General features: G+C 37.1%; 1 protein-coding gene across 5 annotated transcripts in view; it reads left to right on the top strand.

Moving 5' to 3' along the window:
- The window catches only part of MAST2 (microtubule associated serine/threonine kinase 2), a 192,301-nt gene that overhangs the window by 12,160 nt on the left and 167,888 nt on the right, over positions 1-12,253 (top strand). For all 5 annotated transcript variants that reach the window (XM_037404067.1, XM_037404070.1, XM_037404066.1 and 2 more), the window contains exons 2-3: positions 7,810-7,957; positions 11,617-11,759. In XM_037404067.1, coding sequence (XP_037259964.1) covers positions 7,810-7,957; positions 11,617-11,759 — 291 coding nt within the window. The remainder of the gene's footprint in view (positions 1-7,809; positions 7,958-11,616; positions 11,760-12,253) is intronic.

Genomic DNA, 12,253 nt, shown 5'->3' with positions numbered 1-12,253 from the left:
TACAGTTTGCCATTACAAAGCAAATCGCAAAACTGCACAGATATCTTTTTTCTTTATGTGGCTTTCAGAGCTTTCTAAGGAAGCATGTACAAGACCCAAGGAACCCAACTAATGCAAGCAAAGTGTTAAACTCTTGGAATGGCAGTACTGTAAAAGACTATGTAATGGAGACTTGTGGAGCTACTTAGAAAAAATGCACTGATAGACAGTGAAATAATTTAATGTTTTGCCTTGTTTTTGTTATGTTCTGTTACTCCCCTGGCAGTTGCATGTCCTCTGTTCACTGAGGACCAGCTGAGGGGCTAGCAGCCGCTGTTTTATGACTAGTTTTTGCCATTTGAAATGGAGAGCCCAGCTTTATTTTAAAGAAGCCATTGTAAGGCCCCAAAACAAGGAAACACATTCTCAAAAATGAAATGTTTAATAGTTAAAACAGGTTTATTAGCCACTAAAATCACACCATTCAATCTTTAGTGTATTTACTGTATTTTAGTGTAATTACTGTATTATCATAAAAACCACATTTTAATATGGAGCCTTAGAAGAGAATGTTAGAAGGGAGTCAAGTGGTCAGGACTGATGTTAAGTGTTCTGGACAGCACCAGAAGATCAGAGAGTACAAATAAATAAATAACAGTCACTGTTTTAGAGGAAAGCTTATGAATGAGTTATATAGTTAATGCAGTGACTGTAAGCATTTAGATGTTTAAGCATTTAGGCATAGATGGATGTAGTGACATATTAGTAGCAATATGTCTTTCTCTTGTTTTATTAGATATCTTACATTGGACCTGTGCAGGGTGAAGATGGCAAAAATACGTGATCCTGAAAGTTAAATTTAGCATTCAGTTAGTTATTTTTGTGTTCGTTGATCTTTGCATTGATCCCTGTTTTTAGGAGAGAGGAGAGTCTGTTTACAGCATTGTTTTGCCAGTTTAGCCGAACTTTAGCAGAAGTGTCTGCTGACTGCAGTCTTTCAGTTTGAGCTTGAGGCCTGGTGATGTTCATAAACCTAACAGTTGGGCATTGTTTTTGTTCTAAAGCAGAAGGGAAGAAATACATGTCCTTGAAAAAAATTTGGCTGTTGTTTCTTTGTGATGGAACTGTATTATGCTGCTTGGTGAGGAGAAGCTTTTGTGCCAGACTATAGAGACTCCATTTCTTTGTGCAGACATTGATGAGGATTGTTAACTGGTTTATCTTTGTCTGCCATTTTATGTGATTTCTGTTAAAAAAAGCCAAGGATTAAGTGTTTTTTATGTGTTTCTAAAGGTTAACTTCATTTCCTGTAGGTCTAAAGCCATTGGTAGTTTTATTTACGGTCTTATAATTGATAATTTTTTTCCCCTGTTCCATATGTGCAGCTCTGCTGTTGAGTTTTAGGGAAAACTTGTTCTCAGGAAAGCTTCACCTAAGTGCTTCTTATTTTTGCTGTGTATTGATGTGCTTACCTCATTTGTGGTAGGAAGTGCGAAGACTCCGGATGGTTCATGGAGACAAAAATATTGATGCCAAAGGGTTGGAATTTCACTGTCACAAACAAAAAGAGTAATTTTTTTTCCTGCTGCAAACATTGATCTTCCTTAGTGATGATAACACCAGGTTAACACGTGTATTGGTCTTTCTTCGTCATGTACATGAACAAATAGCCTTGTAATTCTTAGCAGACTGTTGTGCCTTGTTAGATTTTATTTTGCCACTTTACCTCTGTCTTAACTACAGACGATTCCACTACTACTACTATTCAGGTCATAACTGTGATACATAAAAGCATCCTGGGCAAAAAAGTAGTGTGGTTGAAGAGGATTCCTGTAATGTTTTCTGGTTTCATACTTTTCTGTTGGTGCAGTGGGTGCTATTCAAGTGAGCTTTACTAATTAAGATTAAGTCTTAAAATTGTATTGAACATCTGTAAGTAGTCATTGAATGTCTGATTAGAAAAGCCCCTTTAACTCACCTGAGTGGTTCCCACCAAAGTTCAGTTCATGACTTAACTTTTACTTTTCTTTGTAGGCAACTTCATTTGAAACAAGCTTTAGAACAGCAGTTGGGCATGGATTTCTCTCTTCTATCTCCCTTAGTCTTGGGATGGTTTCTTAAGGGCTGTACCACATACTGGACCGACGGAGACTTTTATTTGAGACTGTACTTCAAACTTAATGACCCTTAACATTTTTCTTTGAAAAGTGCTTTTTTCAAAAGATTTGAACTCTGCACTATTAGTAAATAAGTTATTTCTATACAGCATGCACATTTTAATACACTGTAGTATTGTTCACTTGCCAAATTTTGTCTTTTCAGCTAGTATTTTAATTTTAAATATATTTTCTTTGTGCCTCAGACGTAGAGAATTCTATATTGTTTTGGGTTGAGAATCAAATATTAATACAGATAACTTTTCAGTTTTTGAAATGTGACCCAGAGATTCCTGTCTGTAATATGTAAAATTAGGTTAAACTCTCTTCCAGGTCCTATTGCTATGAAGCAATTCTTTGTTTATGTAAATTGAATGAACTTTTAACCTATCAGTATGTCTTGTTCATCTCTGTAGAAAAACAGAGGGAGTTTACATTCCCAATGAAATTAACTTGATTGTAACATTGTCTATAGGCATTAAACAAAATTTACACAGGTATAATTAGGTATTTTATGTTGTTTTGCTCTTCCCCTGTGAATGACAGTGAGACAATGTTTGTAATGTGAGCAAAACCAAAGACAGTTGGAAATCTGAAAGCTCACTCATTGAAAAAAAAATTAGCATCAGTGTTGCAGGGAATCAAGGTACTCTGCAGAATGTTCTGGTGATTCTCCTCCTTTTTATATCCAATATGAAATCATAGGTCCCTTTGCTCGCACAGCAGCTTAAGCACAGCTGCTTGCCTGGTTCCTTAAGCAGCTCCCATCCTAGTCTTTCTTACAGCACAATTGTAATAAAAGGTGTTAAATGCAGTTTTTTCTGCATAATCTGAATAAATCTGTAAGAAACTGGCAAACAAGAAAAGTTTTGGCTTGTTGATGTCATATATTATGTAAGGTCTTTAGCAAATCTAAGCATACATCCGTACTTGTATAAGTTCTAATAGAGGAGAACATAGAAGATAAATAATTATTTGATAATGCAGAGGATGCTGAAGAGAACTTGCAGTAATACCAGTCAGTAGTGTTGGGACACATCACATGCTTGGCACATCTTCTGAGCTTAATGGAAGAAAATCTTCAGAAAGAAGGTGTTACTGGTATCTTGTAACACCAAATTTTATTACAAATCAGTTTTTTTGGGTCATAATTCTTTTAATCCTTACAGCAGACAGGACTCCAATGTACAGAAGATGAATTATAGAGTTCATGGTTTTTTTATCTGGCTAGGAGTTAATTTCCCTGCTCTATACAACCTTTTTGTATTTTAAATACTCAGAATACCGATGGTAAAGGAATAGAAAAAGATGACTGAGAAGGTTCCTTGTGGCAGTATTCTGAAATTACCAGATCAGGATTTTGACATGGGATATTAGTGTAATCTTACACATCAGGAAGTGCATTTAGTTTCTCATCTTTTGTCTGCTGCTGTTGTTGCAATCTGTGTGGTTCTCCCATCTTGCTGAGTGTTAATAGTCCCTGTGTGAGATTTCAGGCAAGAGAAAACAGACTTGTATATATTTGCACAGTACCACAACTACTTGAACTTTTTCTGTGCAAGCGTGGAAAGTGACTGAGCTGAAATATGCAGAACCTCTTGCTATTCAAGAAAAGCTTTGGCTATGCTTCTTCACATCCTACTGTTTCAAGTTATGTGAGCAAACTTTTGTATACCCTTACAGGGACTGATAGGAATAATCTTTGCCTAGAAAATCAAGATTGTGTGATGGTTTTATCTTCAGCCCTAAGTTTTACAGGATTCATCTGTCTGTCTGAACCTGATTTTTAGCTTGTGGCAAAAGCCACAAGGCCAAAGTAAATTCTTTTTCTGTCACCTTTGAAACAAAATTAATGGAGAGAGGCTCACAGTCCTCATCACACTGTGAGCAAAGTGTTTGTTACATGCTTGCTAATGCTTTAAATTTTAAAGCTGCAAGAATTTTTTCTTTTCAAAAGTGCAAGTGGAGTCCTTAAAATTCTGGCGATATGTGCTATATAGTCTGTTCTTCAGCCACTTGCTCTGGTACTCTTAATTTAGTAATTTGAAAGCATGTAAGCAAAATTTTGCTCTGTCACTGCAAAGAGTTTCTTTATCCATTGATCTGGAGTGTTGTGTAAGATTTTTCTGTCCTTTGTATGTATTGCGTCTTGCTTTGGGGCAAGGGCAAGGAAAGATCTCTTCCTGTAGTTTTTTTTTTTTCCTTCCTTGTTTAAGGGTGGTAACATAAACCACCGCTATTTCCATGTAGTTCGTCTGTGAATTGCAATATTAAAGCTAGGTTTTGATGGATGAGTGAAATAAATTACAGTCTTGTGAAAGACAACTCTATTATTGTCAAGTTAAAACTTTCCCTCATTGTTTTGCTGACATAAGATAGGCTTAGCTCTTAGGAAATTAAATTTTAAACTGGCTGTGTTGTACTTAGTATTTTTTAAAACATAATAGACTATTTCAGAACATTGCATTGGATTTTTTTTTTTAATATTTGAAAAGTGAGTTTAACAGTATATAAGCCTGCAAAGTGTGATTGGTGTCCCTTTCTTCCGTACATTCAACAGCTGTGTAGTCTTCTGAATACTGCCCAAGTGTTCAATGTACTTAACAAAAAAAGGGATTAGAAAGAATTTTCCATATGTAATGTGTACTAATCCTATCTCCTGTAGAAGACAACCTAGGTTCTTTGGTGAGTGTGGGAAGCTGTTACCTTTCCGTTATTCCTTTCGTATTTTCCTGGTCCAAGTCCTGGTGGGGAGGAGTTGCTTAAAGTGAGCACAGCTGTTGAAGAAATGCATATGGAATGATGTTTTGGGAAGTAGCATATACAGTTGGGTTGATCTGATGTAGGCAGGATGGCGTAGCTGAGCAGATACTGTGGTAGAAGTAGGTGTGCTCTTCAGTGTTGGTGCTCCACATGCTCCTTCAGTTGGACTACTTTTAATTAATATGTTATCAGATCTAAGAAGCTTGTGTACTGTAACTCAAGAAGAAATCTGAAGCAGAACTGAGTAAGAGACTCTGCCTAGAGGGGAAGGGGAATGGTAGGGAAGCAGGCCTGTTATTTGGTTGGTAGGGTATGTGAATGTCTATATATTTGGGGGGGGGGGAGGGGGGGAGAGTTATAAAATACAGGAATTGCTTGTAACAGGACTTAAAGTACTTTTGTTTCCAACTTCAATGCCTTTCCTTACTCTTCTGCCTGCCCTCTTCCTCCCCCTGCCCTGACTCAGCTGAACGCAGACCAACTAGAGTTGCTACATCAGCCAAATGAGCAGGACTGTGCTTCTCCTTCCTAAGGGAATCTAAATGCACTGATGAAGGCAAGACAGTCATGGCAATGGCCCATACAGGGTGAGAGTGGGGAAGAAAGCTGGCTTTTCTAGGGATTTATGTAAGCAGGCAGTACATGGACTGCAGCGATAACCCATAGCAACGTAGGGCCTTTCAACACGTACGACTAGTTTCAGGGAAGCAGCTTAATATTGAAGGATGTAGGGAACATTTGTTGGAATTGAACCATTAGGAGTGTGAGCGGGTATGATGGATGAGATTTTTAACTGTTTCGCTTGTAACCTGGAGTGTCCTTTTTTTTTTTTTTTTTTTTTGTACGGTAATTTTGGACTGTTACAGTTGGGAAAGACATGAGAGATTTTAGATGTTACAGGTATTTAGGAGAGGCCATATTAAAAGTGTGTGTATATTTCTGTATGTCTGCTTACAGACATGTATAATACGTAACCACATTCTGCCATCCCAAATACTAACACCAAAGATTCTGCCCAGGCCTCTGCAGCTGTCAAACACATGCTGGGGGACTGCTAATGTCGTAATTTAAAAGTACTTTGCTTACTCTCAGGTACAAACAGAAAGTGTGGTAGATGTCTGTTCAGCTTTCCAAATGACAGAAGTATAGGCTATTGGAAATGAAGGTCTTCAGTACCTTTGGAAAAGGTCAGAGGCAAGAGAAAATCTGAGGTTCTTTGCTCCAAGATATGTGTGAGGGACCTTAAGATTAAAGCAGTTTTCAGCTCAAGCAGTTTTCTTTACCCCACATCACTTGTTGCTTCCCATGCTCTTGCACCAACACAACTGTTTGCAGCTGTGTGATGAGCTGGCTAAGTGAACTGACCTACTTCAAGTTACCCAGGTCTCTCTCTTGATCTGGTTTAGACAATGCGGGTGACTGAATATCTAACTGTAACCAGAGAAAGCACTTGTGTCAGTACAGTACCTCTCAACTTGTGAAAGGTGTACTACCTGAGCAGATGTGGAGCAAAGCACTTCTGTCCCTCAAACAAATAACAAAGTTATTGACTGTTACAAGGTGGCAGAAGATTTCATGATTAAAAGGAGCTGGGGCCTAAGAAAGGCTGAGAATGAGTGGCTCGGAGCTAAATGAGGATTCTATTTCAAATCCAAATTAAGTTTGGGGTTTTTTTTTCATGTAAAACCACTTTATTCATGTCCTCCTCCCCCCCAAAATAATTAAAAAAATCTCGACGTTTTTAGAGTATGTAGTCCTGGACTAGATTTGACAGTTAAGAGGCATAACACTAGACTGAATAGATTTGAATTAATGACTTCAGAAATAGATTTTGACTGGAATCTGCAGATTTTACTGGTAGACTAATTTTTGATTTCAGTGTGATTTAAAACTACGTTAAACCAAGTGGTGATGTATCATGGAGAGAAAGTGTTCCTTTCAGTTTAATTTCTGCCTCAGATTTTATGGGGATAAGCCTGGCCAGAAGTGCTGTATAGCTGATGAGAGGCATTTGAAATAAAAGGGAGCAATCCATTAATGAGTGGAACATGTTGCACTACTGCAGAGAAGGGAGAACTTGACTGAGTTCATCTATGTAGACTGTAATGGAGAGTGTCATGCTATCTTCAAATCCATGTATGATAGCTATGCTTGTAGTTCTTTGGGTGTGAAATGAGTTTGACACCTCCAGAATAATTAAATGCATGAGGAAAGCACTGTGGTTATGCCTGCCACTGTTCTACCTACTGCTATTTTGATTGAAAGTTTGCTGTATCCTGTGAAAGGAATTCACATGTGTGGGAGTGTTTCTGACAAATGCATGTCTAATTTTGTTTATAGTAATAACAAAGACATTACACAAAGGGTGATTGCTATCCTGATTATTACTTAGTTATACGTATGGTCTTGTAGTGGAGCTGTAACTTATAATAGGAGTTTTGGGTTGCAATTAGACATTGCAACAGTTTCTTTATGGGCATGTTACTCATAGACTGGACGGAATAAATATTCAGGAAATTCAGAGAAAATTATCTTTGCTTTAGCAGGAAATAGCTTGAATCAAAGCTGAGCCTGATTTTTCAGGAGCCTCTTTTCCTCCATACTGTAAGACCAAAAAATTGTAGCATAATTGCCTTTTTCTGACTATTATTAATATTTCTTACAGCTATAGTGTCCAAGGACCATCTTTGACTGGAGTCTTGTGATGTGCATTCAGTGCAGATATGTGTCACAAAAGAGGGGGTTTTACAATTTTAAATGTTTTTTTGGGGGGGAGATGGTGGTGTAGTGTTTGTGTTTTTTCTTGGTTTTTTTCCTTTTTTTTAAATAGTCTGGCTTTGGTGGTTGTATGTTTCAGAAAACAGGTGTTTAGCTGTCATTAACAAAATTCTGCTTGTTTTTCTTTCTACAGGAGATGGTGACAGAGTCTACTCCATTACGTTGCAGGAAGCTCAGCAATCCTGACATCTTTTCATCTACTGGGAAAACCAAGCTCCATCGTCAGTTAAGTCAAGATGACTGCAAGCTACGAAGAGGTAGCTTGGCAAGTTCTTTGTCAGGTATGTCATTTTGTAAAGACGATATGACAATGTATTAGTAATAAAGATGCAGTATTCCTTGTTGGCGTAACAGTTGTAATAAAAGATACTGACAAGTAATTTCTTTAAAACTAGAGGTGACTTCTTGTTGGGAGGGCATACAAAATTTTATGTAAGAGAAAGATGCAAAAAGAAACATGAAAGAGACTGGATTTGAAATGAAGTTTTGTATATTGGCCGGAGTAAAAAGTTAGAAGCTAAGACTTAATGTGCTTTAACTTAAGTTTAAACTTTAACTTAAGTTAAAAGAAGGGATTAGTGGAAATCCAGGCAACACAGTGATGCATTGTTACCTCTTTTAAGGTCTGGACTGACTATAAGCTTGCCTACTTTGCCATTTTATTTCTTACTGGGAAGCTGACTTTTATATCAGATTCAAATTAGTATTTGTTTCTTTTTGGCTTCAAAAGCACTGTAGGCATTTGTGGTTCAAAGTAAAAAATCTTGCTTACTAACTAGATGTTTTTTCAGTTTGCGTAAAGTTTGTTTTTTCTTTTCTAGTGAACACAATCTTCAGCCCTGTCATAGGATTTAGTTTGTCAGCAGAACCACGGAGTGAGCATAGTCTAGTAATTAGCCAAAAAAATGGAGGACCAAGCTCAGTAGTTGTGTTTTTTTAAAGACTTTGTATGTGGGCTAGGGAGGGGATGGTTTCACAGTTGTTTGAAGCTGGTGTCAAAGTCTGTGATGCTCGCATTAGAACGTGTAGAGCTGCATGATCAGTCTAGAATGAAATAGCTGATCTGCCTGAATACCACTCTTGTCCTATTGGGTTAACTTGCAGCCCATTTCCTCCCTGATTAGGCTGGCTGTTTGCTTATTTGCATGTTAGTGCAAGAACTAGAAGAGCTGAAAACTCTCAGGTGGGAAGGAAAGAGGAAGAAGGTTAAACCAACCAATTTGGCAGCAGCATGGGCTTGACTTACATGATTGTGAAAATACATTCAGTCCTGGTCCCTCCAACCTTTATCAGGGGAATATAAATATTTTGACACTTGAGGTGCTAGGTATAATAGGAATAAGCAGTAAAGTATGCACAGTTTTATTTTGGCTTGGCCTGGTCTCAATGTTTTATTTGTAATAAGTGGCTTGTTTCTGAAAAGTGGAAACATTCATATTGTTTTGCACTTTAGGTCTTCTTTAAGGTAGGTTAATCGCTAGAGGAGAACAGAAGTTTATTATTATTACACAGCTGTTGGCTGATTACAATGGCTGAGGATAGTACTGTAGTTTGTTTTGTGGGGTTTTTTTATTTGTTTTTGTTTTTTCATCAAGTAGAAGTAAGCAAAGAAAAGTAAATAGGAGGAATCAGGAAAACTGGACAAGTTCTGTTTCTATTCTAAAAATACTTCTTCTTTTTGGAGATATTCTTGTAAATTTTGTGTTCTGAAATGATAATGTTCTCCAGAACTTGTGGCTTTATCTTAATGACTTTTCAATCTACTATAGCCTGATTCAGAAACGGGAAAAGAACCCCACCAAGATCAATTTGACCCAACTGGATAAAGAAAATATGGATGTTTAGAGATATATTTTAAATGTGGGTGTTTGAACTTGAGGCATGGCAGGGAAAGGCTTCAGCTTCAAGTTCCATCCTGAAAATAATTCCAGCTTATTTTTGCAACAGAAGCAACTAAGTTTAAAGAGTATACATGATTGTGCATGCAAACTGGTTGGCTTAGATTTGACTCTTGATGGAATTCTGTATTTGTGGATTCAGATTTTAGGGAAATAAAAGGGGATATTGATAGCTGTATCTTATGGAGATTTAAGTAACGTTTTTCTTGCCCTCAAGCACTGGCATTTTGACCTGTTGGATAATTGTATGATTTGAATTGCTCTTGTAGGATATCTTAGCTTTGCTGAGATAAATGCAGCAAGGTACATTTCTGTAGTTTTAGATCTCTGCAGACAAGAGGAGTCATTGTATTCACACATAATCTTGAAAATGAGCAAACCATGAAAATCAGGTCTACAGCTGTAAGCAGCTTGAGTGGGACAGGGGAAAAGGTACTAGTATGCTGTGTCTCTGTTTGCTAGCCAAAGTTAAGCCTTACCATCGCTCATACACTTTTACTCATTCTGTTAATGTGTCATTGGCCCATTGCTTGTAACTTAAACAGAAAATTAACGTAAGCAAGTTAAAAATAAAAGACCAAAAAGACACCACTCCCTCCCCCCTGGCATCATGGCTAATCACATTATGTGACAGTCTTCCAAATATTGTAGCTCCTTTTATGTAATGAATGTAATATTTCACATCTAATTCTAAGTTGAAATTAAATTTGTAAAATAGTTTGCTGCCTCTGAGGAAAAGTATTTTTCTACAGTGTATGTGATTAAAGATGTAGACTTCCTCCTGCTGCTTACTGCAACAAAATTCTTAGTCTCCTGTGATTCCTGTTGTAGTATCTGAGCATGTAATATGAATGCAACTATCTTCACCATACTCGGAAGGGGTGTGTGTATAGTTTACCCTCACAGTCCTGATTTTAAGGAAAAGAGGTATTATTCAATCCTAATTTGCAGATGGTGAAACTGAAGTTCAGAGGCTGACTGACCAAAGCTACGGAGGAAGTAATCTGGAAGCTAATAATGGAACCCAGATTTACAGACTTTTTCACTTATGTGTTTTTAACCACAAGACTGTCTTCAATCTCTTTTTTTTTTTTTTTTGTGAATGACATTGTAACTAAAAGGAAACTGTTGACCTTGATGGACTTAAAATATGACCTACTTTGACTTTGGTTCTTTCTCATCATGGAAATCTACTGCTTGACATTTTTCAAAAAGGAGTGTTATATTGACTAGAAAAAAATTGTATTGATCAGATCCTTTTAAATGATTACTATATTTCCTGCAGTAAAGTGCATTGGTGTGAACTTGTTGAGATAGGAACTATTCTTTTCACTGTTTGTATATGTAGCATGGGAGATTGGCTTTTAAGCTAATCAATCAGATACAGGGGAGACTTGGGAAAGCTACAGAACATTTTGTTTTCAAGACAGTATTGCTGAAGAGTGAAATTTTTTAGACAGAAAATATCCATACATGGTTCGAAGCAAAATAATGTTTAAACGTATACACTATATTCTAACCATAGCTGCAAGAAATCTACTGCTGAATATTCCAATGGTAGGAGAAAGTGCAGATGTCTAGATGGCTAAGATATTTAGAAGAGGTAATATTTTACAAATATGAATGCATTTCCCTAAGAATTTTAAAAATCACACTTAAGAGATTTTGCAGCGTTAACATTGCCTCTCTACAGGGCAATAAATCATTTAATTGGCAGCAAATATTGTTTCCTTTTTAAGCTGTGTGATGTTTAGAAAGGTATAAAGCGACAGAAGTCTATTTCTACAAGGTTTTGGATTTACTCATTACCTCATGTTAGGTTTTTTGGAAATACTTCGTTATCAAATGTTATCAACATTATCAAACATAAAGAATTTACAGGTAGTGTGCTTTTACAAGTTCTAACCTACCATAAACCTTTAAATAGCTTTTTTCTATTAGACACTTTTTCTCCACATGCAGGAATTTTTTTCAGCATTGTATTATGAACTTGAAAACTTGTTTAAAAACAAGCTGATAGTATTTTGGTTTTATTTTAAAAGGAAAACAGCTGCTTCCCTTATCAAATAGCATCCACAGTGGAGTGGGACAGACGATATGGCAGCCACCTGGAGATACCTCAAACCTGGTTCGCATGAGAAATCAGTCTCTAGGACAGTCTGCTCCTTCACTTACTGCTGGTTTGGTGAGTGAGTCTGGGAATACTCATGATGTTTTTGTGCTATAAATAAAAAGTAGCGTGATCCTGTGCTTTAGTTTTCACCTTGCTTTCCCTGTTCCTGCTCAGTGAACGCAACATTTTCTTTCTGTGGGCCTTTTTTAGGGTAGCGGGTGAGTTAGGAGGAGAGTGTATGTTCATTCTGCTTTTGAGAAAAAGCAGGAAAAAAATGTTTGTGTTAAGAGTAATTTCTTTCTGGGGAGCTTCTTTCTCAATGCTACTTAAGCTGCTACTGGAAACAAAATATCTCTGGAAGCCTAGGGAGATGTGAGCATGGGAACCTGACCGTTTAAAACAAGTTTAATTGGGAACCAGCTTTGAGTAGCTACCTCTGCCTGCTTCCCTAGAGAATAGCTAGGGGGATGAAGCTGAAAGGGATAACTGTCCAAGGAATTGAAGAGCTGGAACTGACATCTGCTCTTCTGCATGGTTTCTCTCAAAAAGTTTTGGTAAAGTGAATG

Source organism: Falco rusticolus, chromosome 11 (assembly GCF_015220075.1).
Source record: "Falco rusticolus isolate bFalRus1 chromosome 11, bFalRus1.pri, whole genome shotgun sequence".
Classification (NCBI taxonomy): domain Eukaryota; kingdom Metazoa; phylum Chordata; class Aves; order Falconiformes; family Falconidae; genus Falco; species Falco rusticolus.
This window is presented reverse-complemented; position numbering and strand designations above follow the sequence as displayed.